The sequence below is a fragment of the Solanum dulcamara genome, chromosome 5 (assembly GCF_947179165.1).
Source record: "Solanum dulcamara chromosome 5, daSolDulc1.2, whole genome shotgun sequence".
Classification (NCBI taxonomy): domain Eukaryota; kingdom Viridiplantae; phylum Streptophyta; class Magnoliopsida; order Solanales; family Solanaceae; genus Solanum; species Solanum dulcamara.
The window spans coordinates 71862590-71886317 of NC_077241.1; the positions used below are offsets into that span (position 1 = coordinate 71862590).

Here is a 23728-nt window from a genome sequence, read left to right on the forward strand (position 1 = left end):
AATTGAACATATGATTAAAATGAAGATTGTGGAGTAAACGTTTGATAATGATGTAGAGGATGATGTTGATAATGATGCGAATAGTGATGTTTTGATGATGGTGTGAATGATGATGTGAATGGTGATTTTTTTTTTATATATGTAGAATGATTGATGAAGAGATTATGTTGATGAGGAGGTTGAGTGATGAAATGGATTTGAGTCTAATGTGATTATGTGATATGTGATTTACCTAATTTGATGTGGTTGGAGTCTTACGAACATTTTGAAAATAAATGATTTTGGAAACATTTTTGCATAAACTATTTATACATTATTGTGAGTTTAAAGAGTAATTATTTTCATCTATGATTTAAAAAGAGTTTAAGCATGAGTTGAGGTTGAGAATTCTTTTAATTATTTTTGAACACGAGTATTTTGAGTATAAGTGAGTTGAGTATTTTTACTTTAAAATATCGATTTTGAGATAGAGTTGAGATTGTATAAATTTTAAAGGAAAGAGTTTGATGATTCGAGATGAGTCGATTTGAAAGAAGGTCCAATGAGGCCAGATTTGATTTGAGTTTTGAAAGAGTCTAATGAGACTAAATGAGTATTTTGAGTATTTTACTCACTTGATATATATGAGCATATTGAGTCTTGAGAGGAGTATCGAGCACCGAATTGGGTAAGAGTATAGTCCATACTCGAACTTATAAACTACATTGCCAAACGTAGGAGGGGATGGAACCATTAAAGTCGGATGCTTCCCATGGGATCGAACCGTTAAAGTCAGATGTTTTCCATTTTATTGTCTTGACATTATAGGACTTGGTTGGATTGGATCCATGATTGGTTGAGCGTTCATACCCTGGCAAAGTATGAACGGACGTGGCAACAACATCGGATTGTTGTACTATCACTCGCTCATATGGTGATAGTTGTCGGTTAGAGGAACTCCTAATTGAATAGATTGTGCTTGATATGATTGTTTTGATTGTGATTATAGATGATTGAGTTGAATTGTAAAACATTGCATAATTTAATTTGCATATTTATTGAGTTGAGCCCGTTGAGTTGATTGTTGAGTTAATTGTATATGATCGGATTGGATTAGATGATATGTTGATTGGGTTGAATGGAAGGATATAGGATTGGGTCGAACCGTATATTATCGGATTGAACCGATTGTATACGATTGGATTGAATCGGATGATATATAATTTGATTGAACTGTATTATACATGATTAGAGTGGATTATATGGTATATGATTGGTCTTTATCTAAAAATGTATCCTTACTTTAGACTTATGACACTTTGATTGAGTCTCTCTTATCTTTCTTAGTTGAGATATTTGGACCGATGTTATTCTTCCTAGAGGTATGTTTCATTCTGCCATATTACATACTCGTACATTCCACGTACTGACGTCCATTTGGATCTGCATCGTTTTATGATGCAGAGACAGGTTTAAGAGATCATCAATAGGAGCACCATTGAGGATCTATACACACTCAGCGTATTGATGATTCTTTCCCTACATTCGGAGGACACCGCTTATGTAATCTTGCATCGAGTTAGCCCTTTCCATTTTTATTTGAGGTAGCCATGAACATGTCATTGGCACCAATTAGATAGTAGTGATCGAGGCTTCATAGACTAGATAGTGATGGTCGATTGAGTATTTCTTTTCTTGAATTATTCTTGTCAAACTATTTTTATGACAAATATTTTAGTTGATTTGTTGGCCCATGGCCTTTATTCTTTGAGTTGGATGGGGGATTTGAGTTGCCCGCTAAATTATTCTTTATTTTTAAACTTTTTGCTGATTGAATGAATGAACGGATGTGTGATCAGGCTATGTGGTTCGCTTGGGAGTCAGAAATGATTCCTGAGTGTCGATCACGTCTAGGGTACCCTCTCGAGGCGTGACAACCTCTCTAAGTCTTGAACCAGTTGGCAAGGATGTGTCTAGCACACATTTTATGCTCAACATTTGGTAAATAAATGTCTATTGCGTTTTCAAGACCCTATAACAGTCATAAAGAAATAATCAAACTAGTAGTCATAAAGCAAAAGGAAAAACTAGCAAACATAAATCAAGAATCATAAATCAATAAACCAAATATTCATAATCCAAGAATGAAGCTAATAGTCCTAAAGCAAAACTAACAGTCATAAAATAAGAATAAACTAGTCATAAAGCAATAAATCAAAATTGTCATAAATAAATATTTAATTATAAATCAAGAATAAACCAAGAATGAAACTAACCTTTTGCATATCTATTATGACTGTGATGTCTGTTCCATCTCCTATCTGAAGATCATCCTTTAGAAGCTTGACAAACCAGCTTCAAATGTACTGATTTTCAACTTCAACTACTACCCAAGCTATTAGCAACTCCCATCTTTACAAACAACAATCAGTAACTGACCTTTAGATACTCCCTTTAGAAAACAACCATCCAAACCAATGTACTTCCTACAACCAACCAAGTAAGACTAGCCAAGCAAGACTTCTTCAATGCATCAAAATATATGTAGAAGCTTTGAAACATTTTTCTACCATCTTCAAATGTTTCCTCATGAAGCTTGACTACACATGTACTACCTGAATTAGTTCTTAGCAACTCATCTCTATAGTCTAAGATCCTTTCAAACCCAAGAACATAGTCACCAATTAACTCTTGTAAAACTTTGTTTCTTGCTCTCCTACACGCTGTTCTTCTAACATATAAATTCAATTCTTTTTTAATAATCTCTTGAAACTCAAAAATTCTAATGTTGGATTGTTCCTTTGTGATCTCATTGTAGTGGCTGGATAAAAACTTGCTATTACAAAGCTTGTTTCTACTGGTGGGGTCACATTTGTGAATTGAATTGTAGGTATTCACAATAAAATTATTTCATCTAGAATCATAGCTTGCAAATAACAGCCAAGGATAATCAACTGTACACCTAATCCTTACCCTAGTTGGTTCATTTATATACATTTCAATAGCAACATGCTCATCAACAGCATAGTTGGTAACAACAGTTCTAAATTCATTAACACTTTCAAACACAAGACTTAATTCCCACACTATTTTCTGTGAGGTTGCATCAAATATAACTCTTTTCAACTTCTTTCTCCTTCTTGCTTTAACTTTCTGCTGAACCTCTCCCTCATCATCATTGTAATCACTTGTATTTGTTTCAAAGCTGACAGCTTCATATGATGGATAGTAAGGCTCATCACCATTTAGTCTTCCTTCTATGTTATTTCTATTTCCACCAGTAAATTCATCATATCCAGCATTTGGCCCTTTTTTTCTGTTCCTAACTTCACATGATCAGGTAATAGAGCTTTTTCTCTCTTTTTTGTTCTCTTTCTTTTTCTTTTTTCCTTCTTAAAAGTTCTCAACGCCTCATCGATATCACTCCCATCATCTAATCCTCTATTTAACCGACTCTATATCAGAATCTTGTACAGTAAAAGGACTTACAGAGGTATGAGTTGGATCGGTAATAGGATGGTTAGGGGTAAGAGTTGGATCAGTATAAGGAGGAATATCTAGAGAAGAAGTATTTGAAGCAAAAAGGGTTAGGGTTTAAAATATTTTCTTGGGCCTCATTGGCTGGTTTAGCATCAAAAGACACATTAGAGGCCCACTGTTTTGAGATACTCCCTTACCTCCAATTACTCCACTTTTCCCTTCTAAATATTCTAATTCAGGTGGGACCAAAATAGGATCTCCAACTAAGTGACATACAAATGCCTCCAAAATATCTCCATTACTCAAACATTCAGAAATTATATTAGTATCAAAGTCTGATTTAATATCTAAAATAGCATTACTCTTAGACAGTCTCAAATATAGTAGGCATGGTCAGGTTCATAGCCTAATTCTTTTAAATAGTCCCTCAATTCAAAATAAGATAACCTATCTATATCAACATCTAAGAAGTCAGTACCTTGTCCACCATCACATGATTTTTTCCCCTCAACTCCCTTTTTCCCAATCTTCATAACACCACCGCGATAAAATCTCAAAGTAATCAGTTTAAAAGATATTTTAATAATATGGAAACAATATTAACAAGTCGATTTTACAATCATAGTTGACCATCGACCATGACAAATACATACAACAACAAAGAGTCATACTAAGCTAGGTTAAATCGTATGGAATATTGTAAACGTGAAAACAAAAATTGAAGAAAAAAATAAACTCTAGGTTAAATCATATGAAATACTGTAATCTTGAAAGCAAAAACTGAAGAAGAAAACAAACCCTAGGTTAAATCATATGAAATACTGTAAACTTGAAAGCAAAAATTGAAGAAGAAAACAAACCCTAGGTTCAATCATATGAAAAAATCTGAAGACGAAAACAAACCCGAGGTTAAATTGGATGAAAATAGAAGTTTTGATCTGTTTGCAATAGATGCTCCACCAAACCCTAGCAACCATCAATTTTCTTCCACCAAACGAATCGATGAACTCCTTGATCGTAAAAATCAACTTCCAATATGATAGTGGTACCTCGATTAAACGATTAAAACTAGAGAAACAATATAAAATCAAAGAAATTGGTTTTTCTTCGATTTACGGTAGAAATTGTCGACTTCTTCAATTTTGGTGTTCTTCGTTTTTATTGATTAGGGCTTTCGTCAGTTAGGGAAGTGAATGGGTATGAGTGAAGTGAGTGGTTTGGGGTAAAAAGAAATGGGTATAGATGATAGAATCGGATCGGGGTTAAATAAATATGTGGCATCTATAGGGGGAGAGTGACTCTCACACACTAGATAATATTTGGGGTTGCGTGTAGGAAGGGGTAAATAATTATACTTTTGGGTAGTATATGTGTGTAATGGATCGCCTAAGTAGTTAAAGTGATTTTTCTCTATAATTTCAAGGGGGTATTTATGGCTTTTTTCTTTAAATTTAGATGCTACTCTCTCCATTCAATATTAAGTGAATTTTTGAGAGATTTTTCATTATTCAAAATAATTGATTTGTTCAAAATTCAAGATAGATATTTGAAACTTTTTTCATATTTGCCCTTTCATTTATTGAAGTTTAATATTTTCTAGGAGATAAATCACACTACTTGCAAAGTTAAATTTATGATTTTACAAAGGACAATAATGGAAAGTATGGTTCAGATTATGTCCTTGAATGTTTTTCTTAATATGTGCATTGTCTCACAAATTTGCTTAATATCGAATGAAGGGAGTATCTTCGGCATGCTAATTTTTTTTCTTTCAATATTTAGAAGTTAATATTCCCAATTACACATGTTTGGATTCATTAACGCGTCACATAACATAAAATCCTTTATCATAGAGTATTTTACATCCTTCCAATATTAGTAATTTAGAGTCGATCAATATCTATTATAATTTTATTGTAATACTGATGAAAAGTGTTAGTGTTTGTTATAATAGTTTTTATTTTTTTCTTGCTTTTCTCTTTCCTTTAGCAAATATATTCTTAAATTATAAGAGGAAACTTTTGATGTCAAAGCACGCAGTAGGTCCACATGTATGATTTGGTATTTAAGTTTTTTTTTGTAATTTTTGATGGTTTTTTTTTTATATATTTGAAAACACGTAAAAAAATAATATAAATAAGTGATAATTAATAGCGTAGAATATTTTAAAAACATATAAAAGATTTGGTTGACTCTTAATTTTTTTTTATCGGTACAACATAAATTAGGAAAGAAAAAGTAACAAATATTATTTGAAAATTATGTAAAATATATTATATACCACAATTTTTCTCATAAAGCTTTTAATTTTCTATTCTTATCTAACATTTTTTTATGCATTTATGCTTTTACTGAGCCGAGGGTCTCCAGGAAACAGCCGTCCTACCTTGGTAGGAGTAAGGTCTGCGTACATTCTACCCTCCCCAGACCCCATGTTGTGGGATTTCACTGGGTTGTTGTTGTTGTTGTTGTATATTATATACCACAAGAATTAACGATTTATTTCAAAATAACGTAAAATAATTAATATAAATCATAATAATTAATAACTTAAAAATTTATAAGACATAAAAAATTTGTTTGACTCTCAAAATTCTATTAGTGCCGCATAAATTGAGACAAAGAAAGAGTAACATTTATTATGTAAAAATTACGTAAAAAGTATTATAAATCACTATCATTAATAACTTAAAATAACTAAAAATCATATTAAATTTGGTTGACTCTCCAAATTCTATATGTGTCACATTAATTGAGATAAAAAAAAATAAGGCTAGTTTTAAATATAACCAATAAATATAGTCATGTTTTAATTATATAAAAAATAACCAAAAGTTATGGAAAGTATACAATGACTATACAATATAGATTGCTAAAAGTCATGAAAAGTAACACTGACTATACAATATAGATTACGTATACATGAACTAGACACTAACTATAAATTATGATATAATTAAAAAGTTGAATATAACCTAACTATATACAAAGTATACACTGACTATACATGAAATATACACTGATTATTCAATCTCGATCATCTCAAAATCACTTCTAAATAGTCTCAAATTTTAAATATGAGATGTTCTCGATGTTTCAAGTCTTTTGATACATAATTTAATCAAAAAAATTAATGTTTATGATACGTCAAATTTTAAAGAGGAAGATAAAGAAGAAAGACGAAGCAGCAACGAAAGAAGACGAAGGAGGAGGAGGAAGAAAAAGAATAAAGCACCAACAGACGAAGATGCGGAAGCCATATACGGTAATTTTAATAAATTGGGCTAGAAAATGGTAATAGAAAAACTTTTGAATTGATATTTTGAATTATTTTTACTTTGATATATATATATTGGGTTGTGCTAGCACGAACTCTTGTATTTGGTGCAAATTTAAGCAATAGTAGTATAATTGCAGAATTATTACATGTAAAATGAAATGAAAAAAAATAATAATTTAAGATAATTATTTTCAAGGGAAAATTATATGAAATTGACCCAATTGTGAAATTATTTATCTAAATTGGAACCAACCTAAACTTTCTACCCTTAATAGACTCATGACTTAAACTATTCTTCGTCTTACCCCACTTTCTCCCTTTTAATTTCGCTCGTGACTTCATGATGATGTTAGCATCACTGTTATAAAATAATTATTTGTGATACTCCATTGTTATATTGATACTATATCGATATCATATATAAATGAACTTAATTCTTTGTGATATCCTATTGGTGTATTAATATTCTATCAGTATCGTATATGATTGATCTTTTTTTTAAGAAATAAAAATAAAACAATTACGAAAAAAATATTAAAATCACAATCTTATTTATTAAACCAATTAGTAAATATATTCTTTGTGACACTCCATCGGTCTATTGATATCATATCGATATCATATAGGACTAAGCTTAATCCTTCGTGATACTCTATCAGTATATTGATATCCTATCGATATCATATAGGATGGACGGTTACATCATCATGACGGCAGCGCGTGAATTTAAAAATAAATTTATGTTATTTTAAAATAAAAATGAAATACGAAAGTAATGGAGCATTTAAGGATAAATATTTTTTCTTTTTAGAATATAAGTGTTATTTTCCCTTTTTTTTTTTAGTGATATGAACAATTAATATGAGAGGAAGTGGAAAAAAAGTTAATTTTCAAAATAAATTAATTTTAGCAGCTAACCAAAAAGGATCATCAAAGTTAAAACCTGCAAAACGCAGCTTAAACCCCTGCTGCTGCTGCAATTCTTTTGCAACTCAGCAGAGTAGAAAGCGAAAATGGGGGAAAACGATCTATGGGACGATTCTGCCCTCGTTAACGCCTTCAACGATGCTGTATCCAAGTACAAGGTTCTCCCTTCACTCTACAACCTATTGAAAACTCATATTTTCAATCTTTACTTTCAACGCAGTTATGCTGAATTCAAAATACTCCTCTTTCTAGGTGTCTTAGTAATCTAATCATTATTATTCCTTCTCTAGTTGGCGATAATTTTGGATTTTCTTGCTATAATGTTGGTAAAAAATGAAATCCAAATGGAGCGGAATGGGATAATAGAGGGTTTGTTTAACCGAACAGTGTAGGAATTGAGGGTAGCTGTTGTTATAATATTGCATATGCAATTGTTTCAGGTCATGTTGTACGCACTCGACTATTCTACCAAGTACCTCCTAACTCCGACTAGCATAGGTAGCTGGTAACTCTCAATCAAGGGTTAGGCAGAATAAAAACATAGTTAGTCTCATTTAGGTTGGATTTTTTTCACTTTACAACTTTGCTATTAACCTTTAGTCTTGAGCAAAGCTCTATGCAATTGGATATTGTGAAGAGATTGGAAGCATTAAGTTGGACGCGAGAGAAAATGATATTTACACGAGGACCAATTTTTTCTAATCTAATTGTGCATTCATTTGTTTGAATTTGGATTCTAGTATGTCTAGGGGATGATTTATGGTGTGCTTTGCTGTCAATGTAACTGAGATGAGGGGGGAGAAAAGAACAGAACAATGTGGATTCCGTTATATTGTGTTGTAAGAGGAGCACTAGAGAATTGTGTGGTGCTGGAATAAGGGAAAGAAGGAGGGCTAATGAGGAGGGAAATTGCTGCTTTCTGTTACGAAAGGGAAGAAAGCATTTCCTACAACATATGTACCAGAGAGCAATGCTTAGTGATAAAGGTATTTTAAAGATTCCTGGGGAATTTTGGAAGAGCGCCAGCTCGGTAGGTTTGGAGTGGCTGACTAGGTTATTTAATGTTATCTTTAAAACGGCAACGATGTCCGAAGAATGGAGGTCGAGCGTAATGATCCCTCTATACAAAAACAAAGGGGATATCCAGAGTTGCAACAACTATAGAGGTATCAAGTTACTAAGCCACACTATGAAAGTGTGGGAAAGAGTGGTGGAGATGAGGGTGAGGAGAGGCGTGTCTATTTCAGAGAACCAGTTCGGATTTATGCCGGGACGCTCAACTACAGAAGCCATCCATCTTATGAGGAGACTGGTGGAGCAATATAGGGAGAGGAAGAGGGACTTGCATATGGTATTCATCGACTTAGAAAAGGCCTACGATAAAGTTCCAAGAGAGATACTATGGAAATGTTTGGAGGCTAAAGATGTACCTGTGGCATACATTAGGGTGATCAAGGACATGTATGAGGGAGCCAAAACCAGGGTAAGGACAGTAGGAGGGGACTCAGAGCATTTCCCAGTTGGGATGGGGTTGCATCAAGGATCAGCTCTTAGTCCATTTTTATTTGCCTTGGTGATGGATGCATTGACGCGACAAATTCAAGGTGAGGTGCCATGGTGTATGCTTTTCGCGGATGACATAGTCCTGATTGATGAGACTCGTAGTGGAGTTAATGCTAAGCTGGAGGATTGGAGACATACCTTGGAGTCTAAAGGGTTTAAGCTGAGTAGGACCAAGACAGAGTACTTAGAGTGCAAGTTCAGTGGGACACCTCAGGAGGTTGGCGTGGAAGTTAAGCTTGGTGCCCAAGCCATTCAAAAGAGAAGTAGTTTCAAGTATCTTGGGTCTATCATGCAAGGCAGCGGGGAGATTGACGATGATGTCACACATCGTATTGGGGCAGGGTGGATGAAATGGAGGCTCGCTTCCGGAGTGCTATGCGACAAGAAGGTGCCACCACAACTTAAGGGCAAGTTCTACAAAGTGGTGGTTAGACCGGCTATGTTGTATGGGGCAGAGTGTTGGCCAGTTAAGATCTCTCACATTCAAAAGATGAAAGTTGCCGAGATGAGAATGTTGAGATGGATGTGTGGTCACACCAGGAGCGACAGGATTAGAAATGAGGCTATTCGGGACAAGGTAGGAGTGGCCTCGGTGGAAGACAAGATGCGGGAAATGCGACTGAGATGGTTTGGCCATGTGAAGAGGAGAGACACAGATGACCCAGTGAGGAGGTGTGAGAGGTTGGCCATGGATAGTTACAGAAGAGGTAGGGGTAGGCCGAAGAAGTATTGGGGAGAGGTGATTAGACAGGACATGGCTCAGTTACAGCTTACCGAGGACATGACCTTAGATAGGAGGGTGTGGAGGACCCACATTAGGGTAGAAGGCTAGTACATAGTCTCGTTATTCTTCCCTATTCGTAGGCGCATTAGCACATTACAATTCCTTGTGCTCTCATTTCTGCTATTTCTGTTACTATTTATTACTTTCAGTACTTGCGATTACTCTATTTTATCTGTGATGCCTTCGTTATTTATTTTCCTATAGCGCTTTGAATTTCTTAACCTTATCTGACCCCCTTTTTCTGCCTTTTATGCCTTTTTTGAGCCGAGGGTCTCTCGGAAACAGCCGTCCTACCTTGGTAGGAGTAAGGTCTGCGTACACTCTACCCTCCCCAGACCCCACGTTGTGGGATTTCACTGGTTTGTTGTTGTTGTTGTTTTAGGGAATAGGGAACTACTCCTACAAATAGTCCTGTTGAAAGAAACAATCAATGTTGTAGTTCATTCTATTTACCATGTCCTGGGTTTGAGGATGTTATGAGTGATGCTTGTCTTTATCTGGGCGCAAGTAAAAGTTTCCTGGGTGCATCTTCAATTTTGCCGGCTGTTTTCACATGAAGAGTTGGTCTACAAATTTCTTTTCTGTCATTCTTACTTAAAATCTTGTTGAGCGCGAGTTTAGTTTGTTCTTATCTCTGGGACGCTGGATGCCACAGTTGAATAAAGTATTTTGGCTCCCCTTTCTCCCCCTTTCACTGTTCCTTCTCCTTCACGATCGTCATCATCGACATCATTTTGGTTCCACTAATTTTTTGCATCGCCCATAATCTTTTGACTCCTCCCAACTTCCCTAGCTTCTATACAGCCTGCTTTTCTCTCAATCTCTCCTAATCAATTTGCATCCCGACCCCTTCCATAAAGAGAGTCAAATTTAAACCACAGCTGCTATTGCACAGAGCCTAGAAGCAAAACACAATACTTGTTTATTGATTGTTTTCATTCTTTCTCCTTTTTCGTTTCTAAGAAAATTTTACTTGTTTCTCTTGATGTTCTTTCTAATTTCCAGATTATGCATAGTAAAGGAGCTAAACTTAGCAGCAAAGAGGAGAACTTGACAGCTCCTGATGACGGAAGCAATGAGCTTAAAAGGTATGATTCAAATGGAATGATATTTCTTTTTATTTATTCTTTCGAGCTATTTTATTGATTAAAAGTTATTATAAAGGAAATGCTACCAGTAAGAAGACTTGGACATATCTAGCCAATGGAAAAGTTTGTTGTTTTCAGACTCTTAATGAAGTCAATTTATGACTTGAAATGAGTGATATTAAATGAGCTTAAAAGGTCTACTGTCTATTCATGATTTGAATCAAGTGATATTTCTTTTTTATCTCTTCTTTGAGCTTTTTAGTGTTGAAAAGTTAATACATAGGAAATGCTACTAGCTGCAAAGACTTGCACATATCTAGTCAATTGGAAAGTTTGTTATTTTCTAACTCTTTTTATTACGTAATTCTTTTGAAATTGATGCATCTTGAGATGTCTGCTAGGAGTTGATGCTTTCTGCTAGGATGTCAGCTGAGAGCTATGTTAAGTACTTTTACTCTGCCTTCCTAGTAGGTGACTCATTAAAGTTCTTACATATTCTGTTTGGTAGACTTATAAGTCAGGTATCGATCTTTCTGATGATTTATTGTTGCAATATGTGGTTTCATATGCCACAACTTCCCTGTTTATTGCTGTATTATTAAACTTTATCGTCTTCCCTGTAGCCACTTCGTTTCTTTTTGTTTGCTTCACATGTGCCAACCTAGGTAGTAAATATATAGAGCTACTCCCTCTGTCCCAATTTATGTGAAGAAGTCGGAGTACGAGGTCAAATTACTTAGTTTTGACTATGAATAAACTTTACATATTTGAAAACTATCCCCCACTTGTGAAATATCACTGGGTATATTGTTGTATTTGAAAACTACACAATACTACAGATCAACTCTCAACATCTAATGATTCAAAATATTTTAAAAAAGTTTTAAGAAAATTCTAGTCAATGAAAAAACTGTTTTACTCCCCAAACCGTAACACCTTTACATAAAATGGGACTGAGGGAGTACTTCTCGTCATGAACCTTTTCAAGTTACATTAGGAAAAAACAAATTGTCTGGAGACTGACATTCTCCTTTATTTCTCTTTGTTTTGTTTTCACATGTGTGGCTGAAGCAAAGCGGAGGGAGATGATAACAGCAAAGTTGCACAAGATACCACTACAGAAATGGGGGATGCAAGCAGCCTTCCATCAGTAAAAGAAAATTCCTCTTTTGAGGCAGTTCCTCCTGAAAACTATACTGGTCAACTGAATGACCAAAACACCCAGGATAAGGCCATAGAGAGCAGCAATTCACAGAGTTTAGAAAATTACAACCAATTACTCTATAAATATTATGAACTTGAGGATCAAAGGCAAAAGATTTTGCAGCAACTAAACCAGTTTGGCATCTGGGGTGATCAAAATTGTGGTTCTATTTCACAAGAACATCAAGCTTATGCACCACAGAATTTAAATCCAACAGAATCTTCTTTCTACTGCCCATATGGATGCCAAAGTTGGGTGTCTCCATGCACTGCATCACCTTGTTGTTTGGGTGGAAATCAGGATGACAAACCATGCGATGCTTCTTTACGATGTGTTCAAGGAAAGAACTCGTCTCCTCAAAACCCTAATTTGGTTACAGCAATGGAAGCTGCAGAAAAAGCACTGTCCTCCTTAAAGCAAGCTTCTAACACGGCTTCACTGAATTCATTTGCGAAGGAAGGTGAGCAGCTCTCTTGATGCTTGAATGCATGACTGCTTCTTTTTATGTCTAGGGTGTGATGTGGTAATGACTGACTGACTTGGAAGATCCTTCAATTTTCTATACATAATGAGGTGAAATGAACACGAACAAGAAGAAAACAGAGGTGGAGAAAGAGGGGGTGGGGGGTGGGGGCATGGAGCAAGTTTTGACTTGATTGATTATGGATTACGGGTGTGTTTGGCATGAAGGAAAATATTTTCCAGAAAATGTTTTTCAATTTTCCCATGTTTGGTCCATCAGATATTTTGGAAAACATTTTCTCTAGAAAAAGTGAAAAACAAGCTCCTTAAAAATGAGGAAAATGACTTCCCTAATAAAGTAGGGAAAACAAGTTTCACGAGTGACATTCCACATTGATTGTGTCCTTCCCACCCTCCAACACACCTCATCTTCACCCCACATAGCCCTCATCCCCACCACCCACCACCCCTACCTTCCCACCCTCATCTCCCATAGTATTTGTCTAAATTATATACAATTGCTTTTAGAATAATATTTTTTGCTTACCTACCAAACACAAGAAAATAAGTAGGAAATCCACTTATTTTCCTAGGAAACATTTTTCAAGAAAAATATTTTCTATGTGCAGATTTGCTTTAGGAAGTTTGCAATGAAAAAAATTTCTTTCAGTAGAAGTCAATATCCCAGTATCTTTGGGTAGCAGGGAAATCGAGCAATCTAAGTCCATTGATGCTAGGTGATACACTGAATAGTAGCTGTCCTCATCTTTGGGTAGCAGGAAAATCGAGCAATCTAAGTCCATTGAGGCTAGGTCCTGATACACTGAATAGTAGCTGTCCTCATCCTGTGAGTTGGGCATGCATGTTGATGACTTGCTTTTTGAGAGAACAAAGAAATTGTGACAATAGGAGATAGACAAAAAAGCTGACATTGATTGGTGTGTCAAAAAATTTATTTGGCTTGAGATATTATTGAGCTGTTTTACAATGGGTATATAAGATATCTTCCACATCCAATAACTGTGGTTTGCCCTTATTACTTGTCCACTGTGGTCATTCGATAGAGCTCGAGAGTTACCTGACCTTGGTGGGCAGAGCTGCATCGTCCCTGTGTTGGTGGGAGGTCGCAGGTACCCATTGAAATAGTTGAGGTGCAAGCAAGTTAATCCGAACACCATCACCATAAGAAAAGGTTAATTAAAACGACCATTTGTGAACATTAACAAGTTGAAAAAAACTTTTGTCAACTGTTGTCATTCAATAGAGCTTGAGAGTGAACTTGAGCTTGACTCATTTAATAAACGAGTAGAATATTAGCCTATATGTGTAGAATATTAGCTTATATATGTTCTTTATCTTTCTTCTGAATTAGCTCTCACATTAAGTGAGATCCCTATAAGTCGTGTTAAGATTAAGTAAATTTAAAATACAATAATTTGTCAAACTTTTTGGGGCAAATTAGAAAGGGAAGAGTATCACATAAGATGGGACAGAGAGCTTTTCTTTGGGAATAATACATAAACATGCCCTTTAACTTGGGCTCAACCGACTTGTATGCCCTCCAACTTTGGATGTGCACAAGTAGACATATACATCCTATGTGGCATAATACATGTAGGATGCAAATTGCCATGTAGGATGTCACATAGGACACCTATGTCTACTTGTCAACTTTATACAAGTTTAAGTGTCCACTTGTGCACACCCAAAGTTGTAGGGCATAGATGCCAGTTGAGGCCAAGTTAAAGGACATATTTATGTATTATGTTTTTTTTTCCATCATAGCTTGCAAATAGAACACTACTTGATTAGCAGCTGACAGATTTCTGATGTAACATTACAAGGGTATCGTTTCTCATTGTAGCACTAAAGCTTTTTCCTGTCTTAATTTCCTTTTTAGTTGTTCGACAACTTGGAAATATAGTTAAGTTTATAGTACTCCAGTGTTGATTTTTCCTGTTAGTCATAACTATACTTTACTAAAATATAGCCTGCAGTTCAAATTGTGACTCCAAGGTGCAAATCAAATTTTCTCTGTCCAATTCTTAGTGTAGGTGAATGGAATGACTTCCTGGTTAGATACTTTGGTCTGGAAACCATTTGGCAAACTATGTTTATGGGAAACAAATCTTGTCATCTCTTACATTTCTAAGGGATATAAGGGAAAGAGCAGATTCTGCAATAATTTGAGCTGACGTCATTGTTCTACTGCATATTTGTGAGGTCAAAATCACCTTTCTTTTATGCAAATGGACAATGACTTTTCGACTGATACAGTGAAATAGATGACTGACTTAGCTGGTAGCTTAGGTATTGGGAAGGAAAAAATACACTTGAATATCCTTTAAGTTCTTTTATTGCTCTGTTGATGTTCTGGTCCCTTTTTTCTTCAATATATAAAAAGTTTGATGTTCTGGGCCATAATTAGCTGATGTGACAGATTTCTAAGATTTGCTTACACTTGGTTAATTTAAAAAATCACCTTGATCATTTGCAAAGGAGATACAATTACAGCATCTACCTATTCATCAAACTTTTGAGTAAGTAAATAGTTTGTTATTGACCAAAAAAAGTGAAGAGAAAACACACTTATATAAGAGATGTAAAAATGAAGAACGAGACAAAAATATGACCACTGCTAGGAGCACTATCATCATATAATACAATGAGGATCTCAAATGTGCTACAGAAATTCAGAGAACAACAAAAAAATCCAATATGATGTGAGAAAGAACTTCAATCTCTCAAATGCCCTTCTATTCCTTTAAGAACTTGGTTTTTACTTTTTCTAATTTCAGGAAAACAAATAGAGATAATGAACCCTGTTGCTTCAGAGAAAACTGGCGGCTTGGAGACGGATCTAACGGAAGTGCTGAATGCATGGTACTCTGCAGGCTTTTACACTGGAAAGTAAGTTTATGTGAAGTTCAATTCTTCAATAGATGATCTGATATGCTCCAGTGTACCTTTCTGTGGGAACTGGTGCTCAACATCAAACTCTTGCAAATGTGGTAAAAATTTGGAAAAAATTGAAACAAGCTGTTTCAGAATCAGACCATGCAAATATTTGCTCGTAAACCTAAATTCTGGTTGAAGTTAAAAAAGGATCCATATCACCTCTTTAGTGTAGTGACTTTAGTCTAATAAAGGTTAGCTGCATGAAGTTCTCTTGCTGGCCTGTGGAGAAAAAAATTGGCTGGTGATATCTTCTCATTAGCTGCTTAAGATTTAGTGGGTAGAGTTGTCTGGTACTACCTTAGTTGGTTGGAGGTAGCTGGTACCTGTGAAATAGTCAAGGTGCACCCAAGTTCGTCCGAACAACATCGTTATCAAAAGAAAAGAAAAAGTGGTCACTTGATGGAACCTTTAAACGCACCTGTGTAAGAATTCCAGGTGTAGGTCAAAGGTAGACGACAGTTAAGAGTATGGTTCTAAAGGCTTGTAATACTACTATCTTTTCTGGTATGAGAATTTGAAGTGTTCTCATAGCAGGATTGGGTTAATATTCAGTAGAGGCTAACATATCTTAAGGTGTGTTCGGTATGGAGGTTTTCCAATTTTCCCATGTACGGTTGGTCAAAAATTTTGGAAAATAGTTAATTTAGGAAAATAAGTTCTTAAAAAATAAGGAAAATGACTTCCCTTAGTAAGTAGGGAAAATAAGTTTCACAAATGGTATTCTACATTGATTGTGTCTTTCCCACCCTCCAACACACCTCATTTTTATCCCTACCCGGTAGCCCCATCCCCACACCCCTACCTCCACCCCAAAGTCCCATTGTATTTGTCTAGATTATATACAAATGCTTTTAGGATAATACTTTTTGCTTACATATTGAACACAAGAAAATATGTAAGAAAACCACTGATTTTCTTCGTACGGAACACACCTTTAGTGTTTCCTTTTTAGTTAAATTTGTAGCTCAACCCCTGAAATTTTGGATGTGATGCAGGTATCTTTCAGAGCAGTCCATGAAGAGAGATGGTTAGCTACTTAGCTTTGTACTGGTTTGGTAGGAAATCAAATGTGGTGTTGTCAATTTGACAGAGAAAAAATCATGTATTAATGTTTGCACACTAGAATTCTGGTAGGTTGATTTTTCGAAATGTTGATTTTTGCATAGGAGTGGGGTTTTTACCTTGTGCGCATTCAAAGGGTAGCGGCTGTGGATTTTCTTTGTTATCAAAAAAAAAAAATCTGGTAGGTTGATTTTTTGAAATGTTGACAAAACAGATTTTTGAAAAAAGCAAAATGTTTTATCTTAAGTAGAAAATTTTGGGTTGATCTGCGCAAATGTCCCCTTCTTTTTGGGTCGCAAATTTTGTTCCTTTTTCACAAAAAAATTGTGTATTGGGTAATTAATTACCTCTTAAATAAGGTTAGATTGAGATCTAATATTTAAGCATATATTAATCAATCTTACGAACGATATACTATACTGTTGTTAAATATTTGTAATAACTTATAAAATTTGAGATCATGTTTTCTCATTAGATGATTTATTTATTCAAAAGGAATTTTTAAATTATGATATAAAGGTTCATATGTTACAGAAAAATAAAAAGAAGTTCATTTACTAAAAGCGATACCCCCCAAAAGGCACAATTGACCAAAATTTCTGAAAATTTTGCTTCTCGATTTTAGCCAATCACATAAGATAATAGGAACTATTTAGTTAAACAATTTTAGCACTGCATAATTTTCAAAAAAAAGGATATACTAGTATCTAAAAATCTGTCTATGAAAAAAATATTTAATTACACGGTTTACTCTTCAAATAGATTGATCTTTTATTTTTGCCTTTAAAATTGAACTTATGCTTAGAGAGGTATAAGATCTTTAACACTTTGTTTGGATGGTTTGTACTTACTATTTCATAATATATCGTATTATATTGTGTTGTATTATATTGTATCATATTATATTATTTTAATAATTCAAACCCCTCCGGTAAAATATGATAAGTCCCAACGCTCAACCCTCTTTTAAATGGATACCATGTTTGAATAGATTGTATCGTTCTTTGTCATTGCATTTTGAATAGATTGTATTGTTATCTGTCATTGCATAATGTCACACATCAACAATTTAAATGATAAACCTACAAGAAAAGTATGGTATGGAATAGAGCTACTATGAAAAAGTAATGTAAAGAATAAAATAAAAATAAAAAGTACAAAATGAGAAGAAAATATTAAGGTAATGACGCGATCACACTAACATGGTTGTTACGTATTGTTTCATAATGTATCGTACTTCATTGTATTGTGTTGTATTTTTGTCATATTGTAATATTTTAATGAATACAATATTTGGATAAATTGTATCGTTCTGTGTCGTTACATAATGTCACACATCAACAATTTGAATGATAAACCTACGAGAAAAGTAGGGTAAAGTCTAAAATAAAATTATTTAAATAAAGATAAAATGAAAAAAATATATTAAAGTAACGATGCGATCACATCGAGTTGGTCGTTACACAAAATGACACGTTACTTAACGATGGATTTAAACGATATGATACAATAAAATTTAAGTAACAATCAAAACAAATATTGTATTTAAACCAACAATACAGTACAATACAACGGGTAATAACCATCCAAACAAAGGTGTAAATCGCTTGTTACATAGAACAAGACTTTTTGTTATTACATAATGATGGATTTAAATGATACAATAAAATGATATTAAACAAACAATACAATACAATGGGTAGCAACCTTCCAAACAAGATGTAAGAGCACATGAAATGACTATATTATGATGCAAAAATATAAATTCTAAATTTTTACCCTACTAAAAGGTTTAACCATATAACCCAACTGGGTCATTTTGTCCATGAGTTGGGCCAATTTCTAGTGACAACCCACATTTATTTAAGCCCAAATATAAATACAGGTTTATGTCTCTCTGCCTTTAACCCTCGTTCTCCTTGGTTGCTCTGTTCCTGCCCTTTGCTGTTTGAGGTCAGAACACTCAGTCAATCTCAGTTTAATATATTTCAAAGCTGAAAAGGGAACGAGAAAACATATAATTCAGGTATTTTCCTCCACTTAATCGTTGTTTATCATGCTTATATGAACTCTTTCTCTGTAGCAAAGTAAGTCTTGGTGATGGGAGTTCTCTTACTTCGCTTCTTGTTATTTTCCCAGTTGATGAGGTCTTTTTTTTTACACTTTATGAACTGGGTCTCCGTAAAAATTGAGTCTTGGTGGTGGAGTTTTAGTATTTTGCTTGTTGCAAATTCCCTTAGTTTCTTAATTGGCTCTTGAACATGAGGTTTGTCTCTTTGTTTTATTGCATTTTTTTGATGTTTCTGGGAAGTAGTTTTTTTTTTCAATCATCACAGTTGATAGTTTAGCGAAAAATGGAGGAACAATTTAATGCTGAAAGAAGCAGAGGCTCTTCAAAGAGGACTTTGCAAATTACACCCCTTGATGAGGAAGATCAAGAAGACATTCAAATTGATGACAGTGGAGATGTTGATTCATATGATGATGATGATGATGACGAGGAGGAGGAGGATGAAGACAAAGAACCTGTGGGGTTAGGGGTTCTTGAAAAGCCTGAGAATTCATGGTCACTGCTACGTGAGTTATTTCCAAGCAAAGCTGGGGGTACTCCTGTATGTTTAGAAAAGTTCTCTTGTTGATTCGTTTGCACTGTTTTCCATATTCATTAGGATGAAGGGCGCTTCCAATGTTGATTGAGTTCTAATTTTTGTTTCTGTAAATGTAGGCTTGGTTGGATCCAATTAACTTGCCGACAGGGAGATCATGTCTTTGCTATTTCTGTGGTGAACCTTTGCAGTTCATGCTTCAGGTATATCTTTATGTTCTTGTGGAAGTTACAATTTTAGCTGCATGTTGCATCTTATACATCCTTTAGCCTAACAACAACAACATTATCCAGTGTACTCCCACAAAGTGGGGTCTGGGGATCCTTTAGCCTACAAATTGGAAAACACTGCCTGATACAAATGGAGCTAGAAGCGAACTCAGGGAATTCTTTTTATGTTTAGGGAATAATATTGATAGTTCTAGGAACATATTTCATTAATCCGTGTCATAATATGCTTCAACACTGAAGTAACTGCCCAAATAAAAAACAGTGAACGTTACTGAAGCTAAAGTCTCGATCTAATTTACAAAAGACAATGTTTCCAATATAACCTGACGTTATACAGCATAAAAGTCTTAATCTAACTGTACAATATACAACATAAGAGGAGATGTGGTTCTTTTTTTCTTATTATCCTTTTGGAGTTGGTCAAATGATACTTTAGTTCTTCCGATGGGTTTAGGATTTTAATTGTTAACGACTTCTGAATACATTTCTCCTATCTAGGTTTAAGGCTATCAACATTTCTACTATTGCCTTAAAAGTCTGATGTGTCTTTCAAGAGAGACAGTCCACAAATGGCCTGAGCTAAAAGTGCGAAAAATTAGGGCCTGTAGATACTAGTACAATGCTTCCTCTTTTGAGAATTTTTGCATAAGCCTCAACTCCCCTCCTGTTCCAGTGTTGCAGCAGCTTTGTAATGGAGCTATGCATGATCCAATGTCTGAAATATCATAATTCATGCTCCATAATTGACTTGTGACCCTGCAATGCAAAAAGAAGGGGCTATCTTCTTCGATTGCTCCACACAATGGACAACTGCTGCAAAGCGGATCCCCCCTTTTGAAGGTTTATTTGAGTGAGACAAGCCTGCCTGATCACAATCCAAGAAAAGCAAGAGACCTTCAAAGGAGCTCTATTGAACCAAATCTTTTTCCAAGCCCATCTATCCATGTTGTTACCTGTTAGATTCCATCATAGTGTATCAACTTTTGACTGAATAAAATCCTTTGGAGGGTCTCTTCCAACTGATGGTGTTAACTTTGTCGTGATTCAAACTACATTGTTTAGCATCTGAAGCAAAACATAAGCTTTCTACTTTTCAATCATTTAAATTCCTTCTCAGAAAGAGATTCCAACCTGTGGTTAATAAAATTCTCTAATTTTCCATTGTCTTGTGGGGGTAAACTGTACATGTCCTAACATTACTAGTTTCAAAATAAAATAAAATGTATGTCCAAGAATTGGTCCTTGAGCAGAGCGTGGCCCAACCATGTATTTCCCAAAAGCTGATTTCCTTCCATTACTGGGAAGAGAAAACCATATTTGTCTCAACTTTACTCCAATATCCTCGAATATTGTTTCCATAATCATGTTCAATTAGGTGCTTAAGAGACCATATTTGTCTCAACTTTACTCCAATATCCTCGAATATTGTTTCCATAATCCTGTTCAATTAGGTGCTTAAGAGATTTTGGTGCACCGTGGGTTCTCTAAAGTGAACTTCTCCAACCAAAGTTCTCTTCCAAAGTGCATTTTCCTCAATATCGAATCTCCAAAGCCATTTCATCAAGAGGCATTTGTTATGACTCTTAGGTTTATGATTCCCAGTCACCCATTCCTTTTGTCTCTGGTCACTTTTTTTCAATTTACGAGGCACACTCAAGTTGTTTGTTTATTTTCTTGCCAAAGGAAAGTCTCTCCTTAATTTGTCCATGCGTTTCAACTTAATTAGTTCCCTTGCTGCCTATTTTTTCAATAATGCATTAGTTATTTCTGCATTATATGGGCTCTACATCTACTTGTGTGCAGGGTTCCATTGCTACCATTTGTCCCCTTTTTGTTTTTCCCTGTGTGAAAAAAGAAGAGTGGAAAGAGGAAACTGAATTGATCTTTTTCCTTTTTGTTAATTTTACTTATTCTAAAGGTTTACGCACCACTCACGGAGAAGGATTCAACTTTTCACCGCATGTTATTTCTCTTCACGTGTACATCAATGGCCTGTCTCCTTAAAGATCAACATGAGCAGTGGAAAAGGAACCAAGACAAGCAATCCAGGAGGTTCTTCTTCGCAATTGAATTTTGTTTTGTGACTATAAACTACCCTGATTATGTATCCTTTCATCTAACTCTGATTGTTGAATGTGTTTTTCAAGTGTCAAGGTCTTTCGTTGCCAATTGCCCCGTGATAACTCCTTTTACTCCAGTGAGCCCCCAAGAAACAATGGGAAAGATAAACCTTCTAGTCTTGGAGGTAATTCCTTGGAAGGATGTACTTTTTTCATTGGTCAATGACTCAATTTGATAATTGATTTCGATTAAGTATTAGCGATTATCTATCGAAGTTGTTGACCTTTTCTTTTCTTTTAACTCCATATTAATTGATCACCCAAAAATATCTACACATAAATGTCCTGAATCTTTTATAATACATCTTGTCTTTCATTTCTCAGTTGTTCTCTGTGGCTGGTGTGGTACGTGGAAAGGAGATAAAGTTTGTGGTGGTTGCCGAAGAGTACACTACTGCTCGGAGAAACACCAGGTCAGCAACGTGTACCATGCTTCATTTGCTCCTTTCTGTTAGGACGGAATTTTCCTAAATGAATCCAATTTGCAGACTGTTCATTGGAAGTCAGGTCATAAACAACGCTGCTTACCCTCAAGCATTTCTCAGGATGCATCTGAACCTCGTAATAATGGGACTCTGAGGGAGGTGCGAGAAGGTAAGGGTAATAGATCTGTTGTTCTAAAATCTTACTTAACTGATATGATACTAGAAAACGGTAAGAATGTTGTATATTTAGAATATCACTGCATGAGAAGTTCATGGAGATTTTAATCCTCAAAACAGTTGCAAGCAAGCATCTCTGGCGAGAATATGAGATTGCAATTACTGATGAATGTGAGGATAAAGTTTGTGATGATAATGGTCAAGTGAACTCATTGATTTCTTCAAGCCGAGTGGATGAATCAACCGAAGCACTTATAGACAGCTTTGAGGTATGCAAGGCTATTCTAGTGGTTGATGGGTATATCTACTATAACTTTCAACTTAACGTAATTGTTTCTACAACAGGGGGAAGATGACAAGAAGAGTTGGGCATCTTTCCAGGAGAGGATATCTCGTACCCCTGAGCAAGTATTAAGGTTATTGAAGTACTTGCACCTTTTTTTTGCTATATTAATTTTGAAAAAACACTATGCATTGATAGATAAATGACAGCAGCCGCCTTCTTTGCATACCCTAAGAAGTATGATCACATGACTTGTCACTGAGATTCGATAATTATCTTGGAAAATAGGTATTACAGAGATGCTGGAGCAAAACCATTATGGCCAACGTCAAGTGGCCAGCCATCAAAGGCTGACATCCCTAAGTGCACCTATTGTGGCGGCCGTAGGGCTTTTGAATTTCAGGTATATTGAAGCTTTTGCTGTGCTTGCAAGTCTAGCTTGTGGCTATTTTCAAACTAATTAAATAAATTGTATGTCTCCAGTAGTCTTGTAAAAATTGTGGCCAAATTTGTTGGTTGTGTGAAGTTTTTTTTTATTAGCTTCGATTTATGCTCTTTTTCTCTGCTGCTTCCAGGTTTTACCACAAATACTCTATTATTTTGGTGTGGAAAATGATGTACATTCTCTTGACTGGGCTACCATTGCTGTGTACACCTGTGAATCCTCGTGTGACGGAAATGTAGCTTACAAGGAGGAGTTTGCTTGGGTTCAAATTGCAACTCAATCAAGCACAACGCAAAGATGAGACATGTGGCGCATGGTTTGAAACAAGATGGATAATGGATCGCCTGTTGCGCTAAAATTTTGTTTTTCTTTAATTTTTCTCTCAAATCATTTGAAATCTCCTTGTTAATTTGCAGACATTTGTGCGTTACAATGCCAGTTGTGAATGTCTTGTTGTAATAGTATGCATTTCTCATCAATCAAGAGGTGTTCAGCATGATGTTGGAATCTTATGATTTCAAAAGTTCTTGTAAAAGGAGTAAAACCCTTTTTTTGGAAGAAAATCATTTTGGAATTTTATGCAGACATAAGATGGAGAAATACCTAAATTAGACATGCATGCACTAAAATTCTAGGCTGCCTTCCAGCTAAATCA

General features: G+C 35.1%; 2 protein-coding genes across 4 annotated transcripts; both read left to right on the forward strand.

The window, feature by feature from the left end:
* Positions 1-7659: 7659 nt before the first annotated feature.
* Positions 7660-16955, forward strand: LOC129889634 (uncharacterized). 2 transcript variants are annotated; one of them, XM_055965028.1, is made up of 5 exons: positions 7660-7824; positions 11019-11101; positions 12173-12765; positions 15566-15677; positions 16721-16951. In XM_055965028.1, the coding sequence occupies exons 1-5, from the start codon at positions 7753-7755 to the stop codon at positions 16755-16757; spliced, it is 897 nt and encodes a 298-aa protein (XP_055821003.1). In that variant the 5' UTR covers positions 7660-7752; the 3' UTR covers positions 16758-16951. The 2 variants fall into 2 exon arrangements, with proteins under 2 accessions (XP_055821003.1, XP_055821002.1); XM_055965027.1 differs by lacking the exon at positions 7660-7824 and adding an exon at positions 8201-8652 and having other exon boundaries at positions 16721-16955.
* A 1726-nt stretch (positions 16956-18681) lies between these two features.
* Positions 18682-23572, forward strand: LOC129889635 (uncharacterized). Of its 2 annotated transcripts, none has more exons than XM_055965029.1 (11): positions 18682-18813; positions 19102-19399; positions 19513-19596; positions 21542-21675; positions 21771-21868; positions 22068-22156; positions 22232-22337; positions 22466-22614; positions 22691-22761; positions 22917-23031; positions 23204-23572. In XM_055965029.1, the coding sequence occupies exons 2-11, from the start codon at positions 19142-19144 to the stop codon at positions 23372-23374; spliced, it is 1275 nt and encodes a 424-aa protein (XP_055821004.1). In that variant the 5' UTR covers positions 18682-18813; positions 19102-19141; the 3' UTR covers positions 23375-23572. The 2 variants fall into 2 exon arrangements, with proteins under 2 accessions (XP_055821004.1, XP_055821005.1); XM_055965030.1 differs by having other exon boundaries at positions 19124-19399.
* Positions 23573-23728: the final 156 nt, after the last annotated feature.

What these genes read in the sequence shown, in the direction of transcription:
- LOC129889635 (XM_055965029.1), top strand. Translation starts at nt 19,142, where the DNA reads ATGGAGGAACAATTTAATGCTGAAAGAAGCAGAGGCTCTTCAAAGAGG. An exon ending in TCTGAGGGAGGTGCGAGAAG is followed by an intron (nt 22,338 to 22,465) that starts GTAAGGGTAATA and finishes TCCTCAAAACAG; the next exon opens with TTGCAAGCAAGCATCTCTGG. An exon ending in GTAGGGCTTTTGAATTTCAG is followed by an intron (nt 23,032 to 23,203) that starts GTATATTGAAGC and finishes TGCTGCTTCCAG; the next exon opens with GTTTTACCACAAATACTCTA.
- LOC129889634 (XM_055965027.1), top strand. Translation starts at nt 8,563, where the DNA reads ATGAGGAGGGAAATTGCTGCTTTCTGTTACGAAAGGGAAGAAAGCATT. An exon ending in AGCAATGCTTAGTGATAAAG is followed by an intron (nt 8,653 to 11,018) that starts GTATTTTAAAGA and finishes TCTAATTTCCAG; the next exon opens with ATTATGCATAGTAAAGGAGC. An exon ending in GAATTCATTTGCGAAGGAAG is followed by an intron (nt 12,766 to 15,565) that starts GTGAGCAGCTCT and finishes TTCTAATTTCAG; the next exon opens with GAAAACAAATAGAGATAATG.